Below are 24,176 nucleotides of genomic sequence, written 5' to 3' on the forward strand. Positions count from 1 at the left end.
TATATCACGTTTTATTACATATAAGACATGACAAGACAAGGGCAGCAGAGCAAAACTAAAAATACTGAAGAAAAAGAAACATGCATGTGGTACTGGTGGTGGAAAACCACTTGACGAGCCATTAAGTGAAGCCGAGAGTGCGGTATTAGAAGTGATAAAAACGGTGTCCGTAAAAGGACACAACAAGGTTCACGAATCTTTGGTATTGGCTGAAAATCAAAGTGACGACCAGGAAATTGAAAACCTATTTAAAAAATTAGATAAAGACTGACTCAGGAATACCAATAGTAGAAGAAGGCCAATATGTTGATGAGCAAAATCATCAACTTGCAGACGCTGAATTATCTTCAGTCATCTGTCTTGTAGCGTTTCAAAAATTTGCCGGTGAAGAAGGGCATAATCAATAATTAAATACTTTAGGGACTTCTTCAGATGCTTGGGTTTATAACATCACGGCGTTAACATCGTAGCCAGAGTAGAGTTAAGAACATCACAATCTAGAATAATAGATTTAACGTACCGTTTATGTAAGTTCTTAACTACCGTTCATTCCGTTTATCTAAATAGTTTTGTATCCGTGTTAGGAATTATTTTTCTATTGTGGCCGCCTTGAGGCAGTGGATCAACCACGTGTTACCGCCTCAGAATTTCAGCTAGTGGAAGTGCTATAACTTTCCACCCGAACTTCACGTTGGGTTCGGTAATCCCGTTTCAACTTTCCTATCTTCTCTTATCTCTTCACAACGTTTATGAGTCGGTCCCATTCGAGTACAATGGTCCGAACTTATTCTTCTTCTTTTCTATCTCTATCTAAAATTTCATAAATTAATTATCTCTCCTTTGCGCATTTATTTACCATCGCTTAATATCGGTCCAGTCGCACCTTACAAGAACTAACCTCAAATGTAAACAAGGTACCGGCTTGTCACCTGTCAGGTCATACGGTAGCGTATCTTGGTACTTTCTTCGATCAGTGTTGGCGACAAGCGTCGTGAGTGCGCATAACCGATTGTGACTTCCGGTGAATTCAAAATATTACACTTTTTCACTACGGGTTTAAGCGATTTATTTTACCGCCGTATAATACCGAGTACCGCGAGAGATTTCCGTAATGAGAAAGACATCATTGTGACTTTCGATATCGTACCACGAGGTGCGGAGAGTTATCGCTTCGCATGTAGTGTGGGCCATTTTATTATCTTAATTTTTACCGTCGATCCACCAGTGGATGTCGTTCTGATTATACCGTATCGAATGGAAGTTCTCTAGATTAGAGGTAATTATTGAATTTTTCGCAATACCCGTGTTAACTTTAAATTTCCGTTAGAAACTTCTTTGGGAGAGTCCCAATAGTAGTCATTCTTTGGGAGAGTCCCAATCGCAGTCATTCTTTGGGAGAATACCAATATTAGTCGCTATACCGCTTGAAATTCCATCCTGAAAGCCATGAGGACATAGGACTATCATCTAACTTTTCGGGTGTCCCGTCCTTATTGCGGATGCCGTCGTCCTCGGCCCATTGCCAGCGATCCAGGCAACACCAAAGTTAAGTGGTACCCTTTAGTTTTGCGTCCAAGAACCTCAAGTCGTTTCATCGTATTAAGTTAAGTTGCACCGACGCCTCTTGAGATTAAGTTACCTGTACCTGTTTTCCTACTGACTTAGAAGGGCGAGTTGGTAGGCAGTTTTAATGCCCTTACCGACATGTGAGTGAGCGACACATGCCGTAGCGTTAAGCTCGCGTCTTTTGTGTGTATTTTCATTGTCATTTTGTAAAAGATACAGATCTGAATCTTCTTTAGTTACTAGATAAATTGTTCGATCAGGACCTGCTTCACAGATGTCCTGACTTAGCAATTTCACATTATCTTGATTTAGTCAGAATTTAGCCAACCATGTAGAGTTCATTAATAGACAATTTTTGTTTTAGTAATTTTCATTTAATTCACAGCCTTATTTCAGTGACCTTCTGCGGGGGTTGCTGATAGTGTTAAACCGCAGTGGCGCCCAATATCTTTCTTGTCTGTCTGGTTTTGGAAAATTACAAGAATCCTTACTTCGACCTAAATGCTCTCCGGCGTAAAGCTGCCGTTTGCTTTTGTGTTTGCACGGTTCTGGACAAGAAGTTGCTACAGTCTAAAGCCATTCTGTAGTACTGCAAGTGACAGCAATAATGCAGAAAACAACAATATCAAACAGAAAATCAATGTAGGCAAGAAAATTCAAGCAATACCCAAAAAAATTTCAAAAGTGCAACAAACCGCCAAGGCAGTTTCACATTTTGAAAATGTGACAACGGAGCGCAATCAAATGAAAAAAAATATTCTGATGATAAAATCGATCTTCTGCGAGAGTACTATCAACAAAAGTTGCGGATTCTAGAGAAGAATTGCGAAGCTAACGTCAGAACGGCAAATGCTTTAGAAAGACTAGCCTCCGCAGTGGAATGCGGTGTTAAAACATTATTAAATGATTAAAATTAGACTTTTTCATAAATTAACATTTTTTTAATGTTTATGTATTATTGTTTCAATTAGAATTAAAGTCTTAAATTTTGAAATCTTCTTATTAAATTAGCTCTTAAAATGCGTCCTTTAGCTAAATTGGTGTTAACTCTTCCTGCAGGTATATATATGTAACTCTCTGTCTCCTTCATTATTTTCCATCACATACATTCCAAAATCAACTTCCGCCGGTAAATCTGGATCAAGTATTTCGGGCACGTTATGTTCTATACACATATTGTGAAGAACCACACAAGCATTAACTATTCTTCCTCCCATACCCGGATCATAATGCAGCGATCTATCTTTCTATAAACATTTAAATCTTTCTTTGATAACACCGTTGCATCTTTCAATGGTGCTCCTTATAGATTTAAAACTGTCCTTCCGGAGAATCTCTGGCTTGCTCACCTTCTACAGGAGTCAACAGCCATGGTCGAAGTGGATAACCTGAGTCTCCGAGAAGACAGAAAATTTGTCCCGTTGTATGTAAGTTTTGTAGCGCCGTGTTCACATTCGAAGTCTGCCAGATAAATGCGTCATGGGTACTACCAGGATAAGCAGCATTAACATTTAAAACTGTCAACTTATCGTCACATATAAGTTGAACATTTAACGAATGATAATGTCTTCTATTGACATAAATATGTTCAGGATCATTTCTGCCAGGTGGCACAATGGCCACATGGGTACAGTCAATAATTCCAATAATACCAGGAAACTCGTACTTTTGGTAAAACCTAGCACGAATGTTTGATCTTTCTTCTATGGTTTGTGGAAATTTTATAAATTTATTAAATACAGTCGGCTGATTTAATGCATCAGTTACTTCTTTCAGACACCGACTTACTGTTGGTTGTGTAACACAAAAAAATTTATTCGAACCAATATCCATCTGATAGCTTCCACTTGCATAAAAACGTAAAGCTATTAACCTAGAATAATAGTTCTTTTTTATTTAGAAAAAATGACTACAATTACCTTTGTTTCAATGTCGATATCTTGACTGCGTTGGGCTGGTGTTAAAAAAGGACTTAATCTTATGCGTTTTATCTTCCATTTCGCGTGGTATCTTTTGAATAGATTTATGTGAATTTGTACTTGCTTGAGTGGAAGCTGTGCTGAGTGTGATCTACCGTAGGTTGCCGTGTCGTCTGCGTACAATGTCAACTTTGTTTGTGCGAATTTGGTCAATCATTGTCGGTGGTTCTTTTTTTGTGGTCTTCACGATTTTCGTGTTCTTCCACAATCTTCGGTCCCTTTTTCGGTGGTGGTTTTCTTCTTTTTGATGTCTTCTTCGGTGGCCTTTTTTTCCGGTAGTTTTTTTTCTTCTTCTTTCTTCTTTGGTGGGTTTTGTTTTTACAGTGTGGATCTTTTTGTTCTTCTTTTTTCTTCTATCCTTCTTCTGGTGGTGGTTTTCTCTGTTTGCTTCCGAATTGTTGGGTTGTCATGTTTTGCTGCCTTCTCAAAGTACCTCCTGGCGATCTTATGAATGACTTCTTTAATGGGTGGAATCTTCAGGACGTTGTGGATTTGTTCGTTGGTCATGAACCATGGGGCTTGGTTCCAGGTTGGTGCTCCGTACGTCATGGTGGGCCTAATGACAGATGTGTAAATGCGTATTTTGTTTTCAATACTTACCTTACTACTTCGGTTGAGGAGTGGGTAGAGTTCCTGATTAATCCTTTTCGTAATAGGTGTATGTTAAATCGATTTATCAGTACTGTTTTCTATCTTGTTAAGTTAGCTTTAACAGCCACGGCCGTTAAATTTAGTTTAAACAGCCACGGCCGTTAAATTCATTTATCAGGCCAAGGACCTGTTAAATAGTGTCAAAAACACCAAATTATCAAATTTTATTGGAGATTAAATTACATAGAAACTTAAATAATTGAACTATTTCTTGCACAATTTCTAATTCTAACTTTTTCCAATAGAAACACTTTGTCTGGAGCTTCCAGTAGAAATTTAGTTACTTGCTCTGCATCCAAAACTGCAGCTTTTTTGGTTTTTAGCCTTCAGAGTTTCTTTTGAGCAAGGTAAATAACTTCCATACCTAGACAAAAACATTAAAAATAGTGATGCGTATGTTTTCACTTTGATCCTTACCCGGAAATATCAAGATTTTCGTTTACTTTCAAACAAGTTTTGAGCATCGAGAATTTTGACCACAAACTGTTTGGAGAAAATTTAGTAGACACATTTGAGTAATACGCCAATACAACTTCTTCGTTTGTGCCCTCTACTTTCTTGCTTTTCCGCCATGAGACAAAATCTTCATATTCCTTTTGGTATCTTCGCTGGTAACAAAGCTTGACTCGCTGTTAAAGCTTGTGCAAGAATTTCGTCAGGAATGCTTACCGTAGATCAATTTCTTTGCATTTTTATGCCACAGAAAACTTTTTTGATGAAAATTGGCACGTTGTTTGAAAATAACAAATTCTGTTACCATGAAGTCCGCACGTAATGACTTAGTTTAATGAATTTTTATTTACACTGATTTACGTTGTCAAAAATTTCACTTTTAAAATGTTTTTCTTAGGACACCTATTACGAAAAACGTTGAACAACATTCGGCCGATATTGCATTTAACAGGCGCGGAGATTTTATACGCCGCGGCTGACGCCTTGGCTTTACAAACATCTCCTTGCCTGTTAAATGCTTAATATCGGCCTTATGTCGTTAATAACTGTTTTGCCTTGGTTTCCGCTTCATTGATGTGCTTCTGGAAGTCAAGTTTTTGGTCCAGGGCGATTCCAAGCCACTTGACTTCCGTCTTCCATGGGATGTTTTTGTCACTGAACTTGATGCTTCTTTCTGGTTTATGCTTCTTTGGTCTCTTCGTGAAAATGATTCCGTTGCTCTTCTTCCCGTTGACTTTGATCTTCCATTTTTCTGTCCATTTTTCGACTTCCTTCACGTGTGTGTTGATCTTCTTGGCGAGTCCTGCTGTGTGTCTTCCTTGGGCCAAAATGGCCGTGTCGTCCTCGAACGTCGCGATGACGGTGTCCTCCGTCGTTGGAACGTCCGCGGTGTAGAGCAAGTACAGGAGCAGCCCTAGGACAGGACTCTGAGGTACTCCTGCTTTGCTTCACCTCTTGGGGGATTCCTCTTCATTGACTTTAACTTGAAAACAGCGATTAGTAAGGTACGAGTGGATTAACTTACCGTGGGCCAGCGGGATCCGGAAGTCGATGAGCTTCCGGACGAGTTCTTGGTGCCAGACTCTGTCGAAGGCCTTTTCGATGTCCAAAATGACTCCTGTTGTCATTTTTGAGACGTTGAATTCTTGGATGATAAAGTCCGCGATTCTTGTAGTTTGGTGGATGGTTCCGTGTCTTCTTTTGAATCCGTGTTGTTCTTCTGGGATGATTTTTCTCTCTTCGATTACTTCCAGAATTCTGCTTTGGATGACTTGTTCGGCTACTTTGCTCAGACTGAAGAGCAGACTGATGGGTCGGTAGCTGGCGGGGTCCTTTTTCTTCTTTCCTGGTTTGTAAATCACGATGATTCTTGCTTTCTTTCACGCTTCCGGAAACATTTGATTTAAAACCTCCCAGAAACCTGCAAACAATCAAAGCTCCGACAACCGACAAACAAATTAACATTGTACATACCTTTTCAATGTGAGCTTACCGGTCACATTTTTACCCACTAAACTTACACTAATTATTGTTTACAATTAATAAAAACTAAATGCTAAAGCAGCTAATAAAAGAAATGAAACAAATCAATGAAGAAAAGAAAAGCAGAAGCTAAAGCGGCTGGCGGTCTTTTGAATTTAAAGCGTGCCATTACAACATTAACAAAAAAAACTAACAACCGTTTCATTTCCCTCTGTTTTTCTAACACACCTTTTGAAAGGTAACAGCTTTAAAACCCATGGTTGAGCTAGCTGCGCAATTTTTTGCGCAGTGACGAGGGTTCTGTTTGTTTTTCCATATAGGGAGACACATGTGAGATGAAATGGAGTTTTATTTCGCCAGAAGCTAAGTTTGCCACTACTTTGAACTCAAACTGAGTTGACTCAATTAGAGTTCTTAGCTCATTGTCGGCACCAACAAATTATCTTGATTTGTAATGAAGACGATGTAGTCGCGTGTAGTGTTAATTTTGCATGCATATATATTTTTTTTCGATGTTAAGCTTATAGTTACTTTTAGCAACAACTGAATTTCTATAATATGTACGTCATAGTTACTGCATTCGTCGCATTCTGGGCATAGCGAAGTTTTCGTATAGCAAGTATGAACGTGTGAGCCACAAATTTTTTTTATGGAGCAGGCTTTGACTTGAATGAGTTGAATTTCCATATCAGGTTCATTCTACTTTGAGCGGTAAATGCAAATGCATGCACACGTCAAATTATTTGATCGAAGTGAAATTATTTTGTTGCAGTGCCGCAGAGGTTAGGTTAATCAGTGTCTGTATCATGATGTGTCAAGTTCATTTTAGTGATAAAACAAGAAATTTAGGTTATATGTTGTACGGCACACATTTTATTAAAGCAGGTGTGACATATGGCCACCATCATCATCTCTACACAAAGACACTCTTCTCTTAAGGGAATCGATCACAAGGGGTTAAATCGTGTTAAAATCTTTTCGTGAGCAGAACTATCGGAAATTTCGCGTCGTTGGGAATGAGTGCGTTTTTTAACCGTCCTCTTAGTCTTATCAATTGGTTTTTGTCGAGAGACGGAATTAACGATAGAAGACTAGATTACCTATCAACGGGTTCGTAATTCTGAAGTTTCAACATCTCGTTTTTAAATCTCCGTGGTGAGGTTGCCCGTGTGTTTTTTATTTTTATTGTTTGTTCGTGCGTTATGTAAAATTCTTGTTAACCAAGAAATGATGCGTGTCAATTTTTCGAAGCTTGAAAATTAGCTTAATAATTCAGATTCCGGTCTCGCTTTCGCTGTGTATGTAAAGACTGTTTCTGGAATTTCAACATTACTTATGTTTAGCTTTTTTGATGGCCAATGACTTTCAATCGACTTTAAGAACGATGTTCCCAAAAACCATTGAACGTCGTTTTTTAACTCACTCGGAGTCGCGGCTCTGCTTAAGGTATCGGCAGGGTTTATTTTACCCATAATGTGTCGCCAGTTTGACGCGGATGTGAGATTACCAATTTTTGCCACTCGGTTGGCGACAAAGGTTTTTAGACTATTTGCAGATGTGTGAATCCACGCTTATACGATGGTGAAGCGATCGGTTCAGAAAACCTCCCTAGTGAGATGAACGCTAAAGCCTACTTTAACCTTTTGAAATATGTAGTTGCGCTAGGAGTGGGGCCTCGCACAATTCTAACCGCGGTAGAGTCACTAGTTTTTTTGTGGGGGCTACTGGTGATTTTGAGCATAACAAGCGCGTCAGACTGTCATCTTCACCTCGTAACCGTAAATAAATTAAGTAAATAAAAATTAAGTAACATAAAAAGTAAAATAAAGTCACAGAAACCGTGCAGCTCTACAGTTGATGGGAAACAGCTAATTACCTTTCGCTCAATATCAATAGTTTTGATACAATGTACCTCGTTTAAGAATGAAATTTAGCCGCTATTAATTTCCGGTGGTAGGGAGGGACTCGTCCCAGTCTATTTTGAGGGCTCATAGTTTTTGCATTAAGGTTTTGGCCATCATGATTACTGGACCGATCAGGCCTAACAGGTCAAACATTCGCGCAATTAATGACAGCATGATTTGTTTTGTTAATCTACGCGGAACGTGTTCAAAGTTGATTTCAAATTTGAGTTTGTCATTTGGAGAACTTAAAAATAAACCTAAGGTTTTGCAAAAGTCCTCCTTTATCAAATGTACGTTTGTTTCATCGTTGACGGCGTTCAAATCTGCGTAAAATGCGTTCAATAGCTCAGCACTATTCGATTGGAACTTTTGTAGTTCAAATTGTTCTTGGCGCAAAATGTCTCACCGCTTGATGAGGTATAGTCTATTTCACCAACTTATCCCGATCTCTCATAAGAATTTAAGAGTATGGTTTAAGTACCGACACCCCGCTCTGTCTGTATTTGACTGTACGCTGTCAATTATTTTAAAAAATTGAAATTCTCATTTTGTTACAAGTCAGGTTCAGTGAGTCACGGGTATTAATCCCTCAGGTACTCCAGTGAACTTACATGGAGGTAATTTTTTTATGTTTGTTAGAGTAAATTTTGTGCAATTCTTTAATGATTTTTGTGTCCTATTGTTGTCGGTGTTCGCATTCCTAGTTGCACCCTGAGAGCTGATCTAACAATCGGCATATTTGAGAGCTGCTGTCTCTCTTCACTTCTTAAAATGGGAAAGAACAGAAAGAAACACAATCTTAATGCTATACGTTCTTGGTTTGCTTTAGCTTCAGTTATCGGATAGAAAGAGATAAAATCATAAAAGTACTTCATTTCTTGCTCTGAACGGTACTTATGAGAGATCGGGATAAGTTCGTGAAAGAGTGTAGATAAAACGCAACATCGGTTATAAAAAAAAGTAGACAGATTTTACCATGGCGCACCTGATTAATTACCTGACCTGATCTGACCTGACCAATGGATGATAGTGTGTGTCTATAGTTACCAATTTTCAAATTCTGTTTAGCTTCGGGATTGGCTACAGTTTTTTTGTCTTATCTCGGTTATTTTTTGAGTAGAAAAATTATGGTTTCAAAATTTTGGTTCAGAATTGTTGCCTCCATGCGCCGTTTCTCTCTGGGGCGCGAGTTCTGGGACACCCTGTATAAAGATTTTGCCTTTGGCGTCAATTGTACAGCTTGACTTACATTTACTGACTGCAAAATATGCATTCGCATCTTTAAATCTGAAATTGTATATCCTCATTATTAGTTCATTCGACTTTATTTTGTAACATTATATTACTAAAGTTACATTCACATGACAAATTTTGATCATCTGAGTGATTCCATTGAAACTAGTGTGTTCAAACTTTACTCGCGTTAGTGAATACGTATTGGTTTTACAGAACACATGTTAATTTACGTTATGTGAATGTAAGTTTATTGTATTGTACAAATTGTATTAATTATGATTGGGCACAAATTTGTCTTGTCTCCTTCTGAAGTTAAACACGAATTTGATGTTGATGCGTCTGTAAGTTTTTAATTAATAAGAATGCTTTATGGTGCAGTCAAAATGTATCACATACTTGGCGAAGTTGTCACATTGTCGTCCTCCAATGAGAATAAAGGCAAATCTGTAATTTGTAACTATAATTAGAATTTTTGATATTTTATTTGTAAAGACTACAAACCTGGCTTTTATAAAGTTGGAAGTTGGAAAGTTGGACTCCGGAAAATGACGGTCACATACTCTAAATCTTATACAGGGCTATTCACATAACTGTACACCTGAAATTTCAAAAAATGCAACCACCCAATAGGTGGTATTAATAAAAACTAGCATTTGCTTATACTAACGATTTTATAAGTAAATACTTATATTGGTATAAATAAAGTTTTAGCAATTGCTGATGCTTCTACTAGTAACTTTTTAGCATAAGCTTTTGCTTGTGGTAAGTACTTACAAGCATAAGCTACCATGAGTGAAGTGAGTAAAACTGAAGAGCTTGCTTTAAGAATTTAGTCATAGCACTAGCTTTTGCTATTAAGTTTTAGTTATCAATATTAGCCTATGCTGTAATTTATGTAAATAAGTTTGGGCTACAACTGAACAGCTTAAGCTAGAAAATTGTAGCATTACCTTAAACACATTTGTGAATAAACCGGCATAAGCTAAAACTGCCAGATCACTTTGGGTGGGGTTTTTATCAACCGCTTCCAAAACGGTTTCATTTTCAACAGTTCTGGCTCCACTAATTTCGCGCCGATCTGGTAATAACTGACCAGTCTGTCTAACCTAAGAAATAACACGAAGAATCGTTTTGTTGTCCGGGCCTGGAAAACGTTCTCGATACGTTCTTGCTGCTAACGCCGAATTTCGATTGCACTCAAAAATTTCAAAAATAAGACACATTTCGACGCATTTTGCCGCCGAGTACATCTTGAGCCGTTTTAAGATATTTGTTAACACCAAACACCAACTATGAAACCAGCAAGTGAGGGAAACCGAAAGAAACGCCGTTGACACACTCCACTTGGCTTTCCAATGGGTCAGTTGTCCTGCTGCCGTGTCACTTGTCATTCAACGCTCGTCAACTAGTGGTCTTCAACCCTCTAGTCAATCCCTAAAGTACGCTGAGACGTTTCTGCTCACTAAATTCAAGGAGTTAACTGATTTATTGAAGTCTGTCATTTTAACGTCAATTAAGTTTACAGTGGACCAAATTGTTTATACAAAATTCAAAGGAGAAAATTTAAACTGGTCTTCTAGCAACACGCGAGTGTATCCTCCAGACCATCTCCACGCAGCCTTGTGATTGGTTAACTTTGTCATGTCTTTTCTGTTGGAGTTGGAACTTTTTTTAGCAATTTACACATTCACAGCTTTTCCCGATATCCCCGGTTTTCGGCTAGCCATGACACACTGCCAACTTTTTTCATTTACAATAAGCTGAAATGGATTTTTTTTTCGCCTCTATTTTAAAATCACCTGTATATTACAACATCGGTTATATACTGATTGTTTATACCAAAGATGAATTTATTGATGTAAAGTGGGATTCTAATTCTACGTTTACCGGAAAATTAGGTTTTTTTTTGAAGTTCTTGTTTAAAGAATAAAACAAAATTTAACTAACGATTTAGTAAAAAATGTAAATAGAAAATTATTGCAGTTATTACAAGAATTGATGTTTATAATACGGAGGTTGAAGTCGAACTTGTTCTCTTACAACTATTCACCAAAATCTAAGAATAAAGCAAAAGGAGAGAGGGTAGTTTTATGTAGATGTGATGTGATTGATAGATGTGATTGGTAGAAAGTGAGTATTGCTTATTAGTAGTAATTATCGAAATACAGGGTGTCCCATAACTCATGGCCCAGAGAGCAAGGGAGGGTGAGGGCAGCAATACAGATGGTAAATTTTAAAACAAATATTGCCTAAGTTTAATAGTATTCGAGAAAGGATAAAAAATTAACAACCAATCCTGGAAGTTTATTCTAGAGATGGAGTAAAATTTCCTAGACAACGAGAGTGTAATGTGCATCCGACCAATGGTATGTTTCCATAGTTACCGATTTTCAAATTCTGTTCAGCTTTCGGATTGGCTACCGTTTTTTTGTCTTAACTCGATTATTTTTTGAGCTAGAAAATTTTTGTTTCAAAATTTTGGTTTATAAGCCTTTTTTCTCTGGGTCACCAGTTCTGAGACACCCTGTATTAATATAGTCGGGCCAACAGGATGTAAAAAGTAATAAAATCAAAGTTGGGGACTAAGACAGGGGTGCAGTTTAGACGAAAAGAAATAATACATGAAATAACGAATATTTAAAATTAGAGTTTCATTAGAGTCGCAACACTAATTATAATTTTCTTGATGGATCACAATTGCAATCAAACGTATCAACAGTCATAAAATCGGATTTTTTACTAATCTTTACTAATTCTTTACTGATCTTGAGTTATGTTATAACTTACCTATAACTTATAACTTCTAAGATGACAAGTATGATAAGTATTTTTCTGACAAGAAATTTTTGGACAATAGATTCGACTGAAGCCATATTAACTAATAAACCCAAAAAATCTTTTTCGCGTTTACTCGAAACTAATTCGTCGCCCTCTAAAATTTTTAGATGTAAAATAAATTTTCTGCTTTCCTCAAAAAATGATTTATTAAATGAAAAATTTGTAACTTCTAATAAAACTAACACAAGGCACGAACAACAAGAGAGACAACCTAAGAGACTGTTTGGAGGGAGTAACAACGAGGGATGTCCTTGTTCCACTCGTACGAAGAAAATAGAAGAGTGCGTTTTTCTTAATTTATATATATTAACGATTCCGACTGTTTTAAAAATAAATTTATAGGTGAAATTGATTGAATATACGTAGTAACAACTAATACAAATGGCGCAGGAGTAAATATCGTACCTTGAAATTGGTATTAATACATAATTTTTAAGGTATAAACATAAAATATATTTAAAATAAAACAATTTAATTTAAATTCTTTAAACATCATAGTTAAATAAAACAATAATTCTTTTTTTACATAAAATAAATCAATAAACAACCAGTTTAATTTAATGGATACTAAATTAAGCGGATATGAGTTACAAAGAAAAAGTAACTAAATATTCATTTGTAATTCGTTTAATTTGTTATAGTGGTGATTTTTAATCACCAAAAGAAGATTTGTGAAAAAAATTAATTTTGTAATATAGATTCTTTTCTTTTAATTATCGTTTTATTTGGCTTACTTTTAGTTTCTTGATTATAATACTGTTTTACTCGCATACAAATATAATAATAAACCATTTTAGTAGCTACTGTGTCTTTATGTTCCATGCATGGAAACTTTAATATAAATCCTTTCGAAAAAAAATGATACAATGTTTTTTCGAAAAAATCGTGGCATGAAACATAAAGAAACAAGATTTTTTCTAAATTTTGTAAATAATTAAAGATTTCTTGGTTGGGATGGTTTAATCCTCCTGCTGATTTAAATGACGTTAAGGTATGAGCGTCACTATTTATTTGTGGAGTTGTGTAATCTAAGAAAACATCTCCATCGTCGTTTGAATTTAGCGCGTTGTCCAAGTTTTATCTAATTTTTCGCAAATGATCTTTTTTGCCACTTTGTGAATCGGTGAATATAGTTTTACATTCCTCAATGGATACAGATGATCTCGTTGTTACATCATCTTTAAAAAGTGAGCAATTTCCAAATGCTGGTGGTCTTAACAATTTGTAAACTGACAACATTTTATATAACTGGAGGAATGTGTAAAAAGTTGGGTGGTCATTACGACCTCCAACTTGACGAATAGTACCAAAGAATTTCTGAAAATGATTTAATATCTAACCTAATTTTTTATTGAAAACTTATACATGCAGTTAGCAACATATTATTACTTGTATAAAAATGTTACTTATTATTAGAGTAGGCACTCACTTAGAAAGAAATTAATAATAAATTAATAATATGTTGCTTTTTTAACTTACTTGATCCCCTGTAATCTACTAAAACTTAAAAAGCATTCTCATTTTTATAACCCAAAAAAATAAAAAAATAAAAATAACATTTCAATCAAAAGCATCCCCAAAGTCATACCTATAGTAGATCTTGATTCATCTTTGATGTTAGAACATATTTGAAGTTATGTAAAAGCAAAAATTGGGTCAATTCTAACGTAGAAAGTAAAATTACCCGCAAACCCCCACTTGTACTGTTGGTTAAAAATTGACGCTTGTAAGGTCATTGCCCATTGTTCAACATATTTTCCCACTTATTTAACCAATCTAAAGTATCCTTTAACACCTAAAAACTTATGATTAGTACAAAAAAAAATTATTTTAATCTATTACGGCTAAAAAAAATCACCACTATTTTCTCGTATTCCCTCTGCTGAATATCGCCTATTAAGTGCATCAAACATGTCATTAATTTTTTTACAAAAAATTGTTGTTGCGTCATAGTCTTTCAGAACCTTGTTGTTTCGACGATAATGATTTAATCCGGCTACAATTGAGTTACTAAATATCTACAAACGAATTTATTTATAACTAATTTCTATACGAATTAATCAATAATTATTAATTTCATTAGAAACTTGTGTAGCAAGTTTTACTCTTATTTTTAACAAAGTATTAGGTTCGATGTGCATTGGCGTTAATTTTGGACAAACTTTTAAATTATTTGGTAAAGAGCAATCTAAGTTGTACAGGATTTTAAAATAATCCCATTTCACTATTCCTTCAAGTGTCTACAAAAACATAGCGGTTAAAATATTTCAATACTACCCAATAATTAAAGATTCTTGCATAAAGTGCAGCTTTATTCAGTAATATATTTCTTATGCACTTGACCAAATGTGGTGCATCGGAGAAAAAAAAAACAAAAATCTATCTTCGTCAATAGGATGAACAACTTTGTTAACCGGATTATTAAATTTTCCACTTACATCAAATTCTGACCACATTTTTCTGTTAGTGGTAGCACTATTACAAACTAGACCACATAAATACCAGCGCGTGATCAGTTTTTTTGTCTGAAGGTTTAAAATGACTGAGTTCATTCCCAAAATCTTGCAAACCCACAAGTTCCATTTGTTTAATATTTAACGAAATGTTTGGTCTTATCGACATTTCGTCAAATATTAAAATTCCTTGACTTTCTTGCTTCGATTTACTTTTAATTTTTAATTGGAAAGCTTGAAAAAAGTTGTCATCAAGTCCACATTTGACATCTACTCGGACCATATACTTTCTCATTGTAGATATTGCAGACAGAGGAATTATCAAATTTTCTTTTAAAAATTCGTAGGTCTTCGGACTTTTAATATGCATCAACAAAGTAACAGCCAATCTGAGGTATATCTCCTTGAAGATTTCTTTTGAAATTTACAAGTGTTAATGCACTTTTTAATCAACAATTTCTGAGCTGGTGGTAAGTTGTCAACATCATCAACTTTTTTAAATAGATCCAGTTCATTTATCTCTGATATCTGCTTTTTTTTTTGTTTTAGTTCCAGCACAACACTGTTCATCTTCGCCTTCGGGTGTTCCGAATTTGATTAACTCTTTTAATGTTGCGTCATTCTTTTTTTTGCTGGAAATGTAATGGGGTTTGATTTTAACGGTTTTTTCCCAATTGAATGTCTATATTTTTACAATGCTGACATCTTTCTATATTTGCGTTTTCCACCAATAGATATTTTTTGCTTCTTTAATAGACTTGTCTCTATTTCTTAAACAATTTGTCTTTTTGCGCAGTCAGGAAATATAGTTGGAAGCGACCCTGGTACCAATTTTGCATGTTGTAATGGAATCTTAAATATACTAAATTTAATGTAAGATCTTAAATCAATTTTCGTTTTCTTACACAATAAACTTCTGTTTTAAGTTCCTTAATGATGCAATTTTTTTCAAAATGTTTTTCACAAATTAAATCGCTCCACTTTAAAACCCGGTCAGTTCTGGGAATTAGTCTTTGCCACTGAGTTAGTACACTTTTAGGAGGATAAAAAAATGAAGTATTTTCTTAATTTTTTGTAGAGCTACTTGGACACTTGGTTTCAAAACATGTACGCCCCATTTCAAAGACAAACAGGTGTCGACTGATCAGCGATCATCATTGAATAAGCATTGTTTTATTTATAAAAAAAAGCGCGCGTACATAATCTGTATGGGTTAATGAGTAAGAAAAAGATGCCACGAAAAAGGTAGTTGCTTTCTCTCTCAGCAGCGACTTCTCATAGCGAGCTGTAAACGAGCCCATCCGATTACATATATCAGGCCGGCTGTCGGTCTACCTATCTTCTTATACCGTGCGTTTAACTGTTTTTTATTTTGGGATTACCAATGAATTTTATTAAAAAATAATAATCATGGCACCAACCAATAAAGTTCGTATTTAGATCACATTTTCAACAATAATCACTTAACTTGACGACGCTCGCAACATTAATTTAACTTTTCAATGCACGCTGTGATGTCAAATTTTCGGAAACATCAATTTTCACACGTCTCTACTGCCACCATAATACCGATTAACAAAAACCAAATTTCAATAGTCATTAGTGCAGGATTTATGTGCCTGCTGCATGATATTCCCGTCGTAGGCATTTTTGCCACTTCCCGTTTCTGAGCGTGCGCGTCGAGAACCCGAGAAACGAGGTTACGGCTCTTCTTGAAGTTTCGATAATGGCGACCGTTGCATTTGTGATAAAACATTTAACTTAACCAAATTATAGGAGTGTATCGGGTGTTGTGCATATCGGTTTAGTGAAATTTACATTGTGTACCGACGCAAATTCTACATGACCTGTAAGTACAACTTGTAGCTATGAGATCTGACGAATGTTTTTTGTTTCATGTTACGTACAATGAATTGAATTCTCTTTGTCCATTTGCAACAGCCAAGAGTTTCAAAAGTGACCCCAGGCTGTGTATTTTGACAGGTTAACAGGACTACCAAAACATTTGTTATAGAGTTATGTCGTAAATGTCCACCCAAGGTCACAAATTTTTAAGTTTTTATCGTGTAATTCGTTTCTGTTGCAAATGTTGCAATGGCAGTGCTGTTTTGAACGTACGATCGTGTAGGTTCTGTCATTGTATAGTTCAGCCAAGTTAGTCTGAGCCACCATAAAATCATAAAAATTAGACGGCAACCGCAACCGGCCAGTTTGCGGTATTTTGTCATTTATGACGAGACATCTGGCCTGTTTAGGGATGCTGTTCTTATCGCAGGGTGCAAACTTGAGCAAATAAACCCTCATTATGTGCACTTGAGAATCTTTTGAAGCTGTCCCGTTGCGGTAGCCCGCAAATTTTTATGCTTTTATGGTAGCTCAGACCAACTTGGCTGAACTATAATGCGTCGCAATTAAATTTGTTTGTTACTGTTTTTAAACAGCTGTTGCTCTGTGCAAAATTTCACTTCACTTGAAACATGTTCAAGAACTCGCACTAATTAATTACGTAACTTTGATACACAATAACTTTGATGTCAAAATTGACAAATGTCACATTTTTCATGTCATCTTAAAATTGCGCAAATGGGGATATTGCGCGACGTGAGAATTATAAGGTTTTAAGTGATTTTTTGTCACTAGTGTAATATGAATATATCCGCACAGACCTGTCAAAATTGACAGTCATTTTGAAATACAAATGCAACTCTTGAATTTTTGTCTCAAATATGTAGACAATTCACTGTAAAACAACATGCATAATAATAAAAATGAATTGGTTAGATCGTTTCTGACAAATTAATTTTGACAGGTCTGTGCGGATATATTCATATCACACTAGTGACTTTTACTTTCGTAAATGAATCTACGAAAACAAACTATCTAACTATGTGGAATACGTCAATTTTATATGAGGTCGTAAAAAATAGATATTTAGAATAGATAAGAAATGATCTACTGTCAAGACTTATGGTTTCTTCCTAATGAGGGAAGGTCGTAGGAAAAATAGTGTACACAACTCGTCGGAAAGTGTCTTTCTTGCACTCGTGTAATATCTGCACTCGGCTGGCGCCTCGTGCATCTACATTTACACTCGTGCGAAATTACTCACTTTCCGGACTTGTTATGTAAATATCTATTTCGTAATAGGTGTATGTTAAATCGATTTATCAGTACTGATAAGTTCTAGTTCTATAGTTCTTGTTAAATTAGCAGCCACGGTCGTTAAATTTATTTATCAGGCCAAGGACCTGTTAAATAGTGTTAAAAACACCAAATTATCAAATTTTATTGGAAATTAAATTACATAGAAACTTAAATAATTGAACTATTTCTTGCACAATTTCTAATTCTAATTTCTAATTGTAACTTTTTCTAATAGAAACACTTTGTCTGGAGCTTCCAGTAGAAATTTAGTTACTTGCTCTGTATCCAAAACGGCAGCTTTTTTTGGTTTGTAGCCTTCAGAGTTTCTTTTGAGCAAGGTAAATAATCTTTCATACCTAGACAAAAACACTACAAATAGTGATGCGTTTTTTTTCAATTTTGATCTTTACCCGGAAATATCAAGATTTTCGTTTACACTCTGTTTCACGAACTTATACCGATCTTTCATAATAGCGTTCAAAGCAAGAAATGAAGTACGTTTATAGTTTTATCTCTTTCTATCCAATAACTGAAGCTAAAGCCAACGTAGAACGTATAGCATTAAGATTGTGCTTCTCTCTATTCTTTTCTAACTTAAGAAGTGAACAGAGACAGAAGCTCTCAAATACGCCGAGTGTTAGATCAGCTCTTAGGATGCAACTAGAAGTGTGAACACCGACAACAATAGGACACAAAAATCACTAAAGAATTGCCCAAAATTTACTCTAAGAAAACATACAAAAATTCACCTTTATCTTCAAGCATCAAGTTAACTTGATTACCTGATTGATTAGTACCGGTGACTGGGCATCACTCTTGATAGTAAGCTGAACTGGAGTAGACACCTTGAAGTAAAAACCGAAAAAGCATATAGGGCTTTTTGGCAATGTCGATCAGCCATTGGCACCACCTGGGGCTTAACTCCAAGGGTAGTTCTTTGGCTGTACACTGCAATCATAAGACCTATGCTTACTTACGGTGCAATAGTTTGGTGGCCCAGAACTGAACAAGAAACAGCAAAGAAGCGCCTGAACCAGGTGCAACGTCTAGCTTGCATTGCTGCTACAGGTGCCATGAGAACTACACCCACTGCTGCGTTAGAGACTGCCCTTTCGTTACTACCCCTACACATTTACGTTCAGGAGGTGGCGACAAGAACGGCGCTCCGACTAAAAGCGGTGGGAATGTGGAAGGTGGGGAGCTCGGCCAGTCGACACGGAAGCATCCTTAGAAAGGCTGTCAAAAAGATACCTTTACTAGGGGCACCTGTGGACAGACGTACACCGACCTTTGTTTTCAACAAACCCTACCAAATCTACCTAGAAGATTCATCCACTGCGGACGAGACACCGTACGCCATCGTCCTTTACACTGATGGATCTAAAAATAACTTAGGTTCAGGAGCTGGTCTGTACTGTCAACAACTGAACTTAAAAGAAACAATACCACTTGGAGAAGGACCCACAACATTCCAAGCGGAAATCGTACCTATTCTACACGGAGTCCTAGAGATGTTGCATCTAAACATCACAAACAAAAACCTTCTATTTCTGACGGATAGCAAGGCAGTTTTACAAGCTTTAAAGTGCAACAAGATCACTTCAAAGTTAATATACAAAACCCACGAAGAACTCACAAGGTTGTCCAGAACAAACTTGATCACTCTGGCTTGGGTTAAAGGACACAAAGATAACAGCGGCAACGACATCGCCGACGGCTTGGCGAAAGGCGGATCCAGGAAACCATATGGACCGGGACCAACCATACCGCTAAACCTCGAAGCAATGTACGGGCTGATAAACAAAAGCAATCTCGAGCACCACAGCAATAGATGGCGAAACACTATCGGTTGCCGGATCTCGAGACAAACAATGCCAGTACCCCTTCAAAAGGTCACAAATTATCTACTGCGGTTGTCTAGAGGAAACCTCCGCTTATTAGTGGGAATTCTTACGGGACACTGCGGTCTAAATAAGCACCTACACCAGGTAGGTGTAAAAAGCAACCCTCAATGCAGAGGATGTGAAGAAGACGACGAGACCGTGGAGCATGTATTTTGTCACTGCCCCGCGCTCGTCGATTTAAGAAGATCCATGTGGGGAAAGGATCAATACCCAGATATGGGCATGGTCCCCAGCACTTCCCTCTCCGCCCTCCTTCAATTTGCTTTGAAGCTGGGCTGGTTCGAAGGAAGCTAGCTGGGAAAAATGGGAGGCAGCACAATGGGCCGATTGCGGCCTGAGTGCAGTGAATACATCACCCTCCCCCTTAATACCATACCATACCATAGTACCGGTGACTCATTGGTCCTGACTTAAACAAAATCATGGGAATTTAAATTTTTAAAAATAATGTAATATTTAACAGTACGCTGTCAAATACAGACAGAGCGGGGATAAGTTCGTGAAATAGACTACTTTCAAACAAGTTTTGAGCATAGAGAATTTTGACCACAAACTGTTTGGAGAAAATTTAGTAGACACATTTGAGTAATACGCCAATACAACTTCTTCGTTTGTGCCCTCTACTTTCTTGCTTTTCCGCCATGAGACAAAATCGTCATATTCCTTTTGGTATCTTCGACTAGTCTTTGCTGGTAACAAAGCTTGACTCGCTGTTGAAGCTTGTGCTAGAATTTCATCAGGAATGCTTACCGTAGATCCATTTCTTTGCATTTTTATGCCATAGAAAAATTTTTTGAAGAAAATTGGCACGTTGTTTGAAAATAACAAATTCTGTTACCATGAAGTCCGGACGTAAAACTTGATTTAATGAATTTTTATTTACGCTGTTTTACATTGTCAAAAATTTCAAGACTTTTAAAATGTTTTTCTTAGACACCTACTACGAAAAACGTTGAACAACATTCGGCCGATATTGCATTTAACAGGCGCGGAGATTTTATACGCCGCGGCGACGCCTTGGCTTTACAAACATCTCCTTGCCCGTTAAACGCTTAATATCGGCCTTATGTCGTTAGTAACTATAACAATGGAATATAATTATAAATATTATACTTCTACTATGTACAAGGTGTTTATAAATGTTTCTAGCATCAAGGGTGGCTCTGGAATTCCTGCCGTGCACTATTTTGTCGCTTTGTTTTCATAGTGAATAGAACCATCTTGAAAATTATTTATAATGTAACTTCCATTTATGATGTTTCAGTTACAGTTCTGTGTTCAAGTTTTTGATTTTCTGGTTTTTAACCTAGAACCTAGAACAGTTTATTTCTCAAAATTAACTTTGCTTCATGTTTGAGGTTAACTGAAATTGTCAGTTGAAAAATCGAAACCCACATTTGTAATGAGGGACAAATTTCTTTGACGTTTCATAGTCGCCCTGGATGCTAGAAACATTTATAAACACCTTGTAGTGTTAGGGCCTAGACATAAAGTAAAAGTATTTCAAACTGTTAATTTGCAAAATTCAACAACGAAAATGGTTCAAAAAAACTTTTCAAATACTTTTGTTGTTTTTGTTGTTCACCATTTCGGCGTTTCAGACGAACGACGGTAGATGTCGCACCCTTCGCCAATTTTTTAAGGTCACTAGATCAAATTGTCTGTTTTATAAGGTACCGCTGTTAGTTTTCAGTGCGCAATTCAAGAGAGACAAACATAGTCCATAAATCAATGGGTTAGAACGAGACGCAAGATTCTAGGGAATTGTCATAAAATTGTTGACGTAAAATTTGTCATTGACAAAATGTAAGGTTATCTTAAATTTATTTGTTTAAAATACACTTAAATAAACCGTGGGTACAAAAAGAAAATTGGTTCCAACATTATAACAGACTATGTGAATACGTAAGAGGTGAGCGAACCGACATTAGAACCAATTCCATTTTAGCACGTTAAGGAGGTGCAACACTCAGAAACGGTCTCGGACTTCAAGCACTGTCTTTTCTAATCTCCAACGATTCGACTTGTATGCAGTAACGCCCTAATTAGAATATGCTATTAGCACTTATTATATTGTAGCTTCTCCCGACGATGTAGTAACAATGATGAGATGTTAAAGTAACTGAGAGAAAGCATTGCACAAATGGAAGTAGCAAGTACATGAGCAGAAAATGAAGTACATGAGATATTTTAAAGGGGCTATTAAGAAGAAAGAATTTACAAGTTTGAAGAAGTAGACATGTTTAAGATCTTGAATGAGTTTATGCAAAACAACTGCAACAAAATGAATGAATATCAAGAACAAATATTAAGGTTATGTTAAAATTATTTACTTAAATCACCCTGAAATACAAAATTACATCTATTTTTAACACTACAGGAGACCATTTGAATGCGTTTAAGGACCTTCGTAGGCCACATTAAACTATAGAACCAGTTTTGCATATCTTATGTATATTTCATGTCCCATTGCATTTTCAGTTTTCACATTCATTATGAGGAAGTAGCAGCGGCTTCAAACCAACCATCTTCTGCCGCTGATGTTGAAAGCGATGGTGTGTCTTCCTCATGAGACTGTGTATCTGCACTGTTCAAGTGATGAGTGCAATGACTGTGTCTTGTCCACCTGCCAGTTTATGAGGCCCCGCTGTTACATTAAGGATAGCAGTCAGTTGGTCCTACAACACATTTTGAGAACGTTTACCGTTGAGGCCGATATACTTACACTTTACAATATCATTGCTTGTGTTTTAGGCATTTGAAATAATATTTCTGTCCATAACGCAGGTTTTGTGATGTACCACATGTGAGTGGTCTTCCTTCATTTTCTTGCCCATAGATTTGATTTTCAACTCATATTAACATTAAGATGAACGAGTTATTCGCCTGAATGCAAGAAGTTCATGTTGGTATTGGGGCTATTGAAACACAAAAGCGATTGAAGACAAATTGGGGGAACATTATTTAAATTTATTTCACGGAATTCGTAAACTAACAGGTACAAAATTCCATAACCTTATAAGAAGTACTCAAGGGTTCATATACAAAAACCAACTTTAGTATTCCCCAAATACGTACTGCTTAACCAATGTCACAATGATTGTCGGCTTCGATAGGGCTTCCATCTACCTTCTATTTGGAGTTTTCTGAAATTTGTGGAAAGTCGTCGTACATAAAACGTCAAATAGTATTTACTTACGGTGGAGGAAACAAAAACACCATAACGATTCGTGTTGAGAAATCGCACATTCAAACCATTTTATTACAAACGATATTTGACAAGAATTGACAGTTCATAAAGCAATGTGTCCACACAAACAACATTTAAATTTAGTGCGCATGTAGAGATAGACAGAAGATATCGTTGTCTTTCTTTTTGTCACTAACAGCGGTACCTTACAAAACAGACAATTTGATCAAGTGACCTTACAATTTTTCCAATCTCGAAATGGAACAGTAGCAACTTAACGAATTTTTAGTCGAAGTTGATGGTGATACCGCAGATAAAATACGAGCTGGTAAGACAAGAAATCAGCTTCGATATAATGTATTATGCATTGTGCGTTCAAATGCTTTTGTCAGCGTGGAAGTATGTCGTTGATCCAAGCTATTTCAGAATGACATTAGTGACAGGTAATTAATGTGAGGGTCCACGAAGAAATTACATGTCGACGAACTGCAGTTACCTTTAGCAGAACAGAGCAACTCCTCATTGTACACAAAAAACATCGGCCTTATTGAGATTTTTTTTGAGGTTAGAATTGGTGGCTAAAACATTGCAAATCCTTGGCCTACGACTTTAGCTTCACTGACTTGTGGTCTCACATAAAAAACAACTTTCTCATAAATTGCGTTTATTTATTTTTTGAGTCTGGGATAAAATAAGGTTAGGAATATCATTAGTAATGTCAAGTGGCATTTCAACATGATCCATGAGACATACGTTACGAAAAATTTCATAGATGACCTGTTTTTTTTGAACGCTCGATATGAACGTCCTTTTTTAGAATTACCTTGCACATCCCGTCTTCGCTGAAGAATATGCTTTAATGATTAAAAAGCATTTAGAGCCTTGTGCTGGCGCTGCACAGTGATCGATTTCGTCAATTTAGAAAAAAAACCTTCATTAAATTTTTTGTTTTTCTTAAAATAATTATTGGAAGTTTGAATTTTAACATATCCTAAATGCGGAAAACCTAAACATATGTACCCAACCCTCCAAAATAACTGGAGGGTGTATTTATTAGCTCTCATCATAAACATATGCACAAAAACAAAGACTTATAACCGAACTAATTTTGATTACGTATATTTTCATGAAAATAGAATGTTTATCTCTTATAATACCGAATTTTTTTTTGTTACACTTGCTACCAGTGGGGTCTATAGTGACCCCAATGTTTTTCATTAAAAAACGAAGTGAATAAATAAATAAATAAATTTATTTTTGGTTATATTTATTATAAACACAAAAGTTATTACATAAACATAAATCTTTTACAAAATAATTTTTTTTTATGAAAAATATAAAATAACGACAATTTTATGAGTCATTTGATTTTCACT

General features: G+C 36.1%; 1 protein-coding gene across 1 annotated transcript; it reads left to right on the forward strand.

Annotated features, from left to right (window-relative positions):
* Positions 1–18,779: 18,779 nt before the first annotated feature.
* LOC148169367 (uncharacterized) lies at positions 18,780–19,904 on the forward strand. The gene has a single exon (XM_088044174.1). The coding sequence runs from the start codon at positions 18,780–18,782 to the stop codon at positions 19,902–19,904; it is 1,125 nt and encodes a 374-aa protein (XP_087900300.1).
* The last annotated feature ends 4,272 nt before the right edge of the window (positions 19,905–24,176 follow it).

The sequence above is a fragment of the Gnatocerus cornutus genome, chromosome 8 (genome assembly GCF_029298725.1).
Source record: "Gnatocerus cornutus isolate USDA-ARS CGAHR chromosome 8, icGnaCorn1.1, whole genome shotgun sequence".
Taxonomy (NCBI): Eukaryota; Metazoa; Arthropoda; class Insecta; order Coleoptera; family Tenebrionidae; genus Gnatocerus; species Gnatocerus cornutus.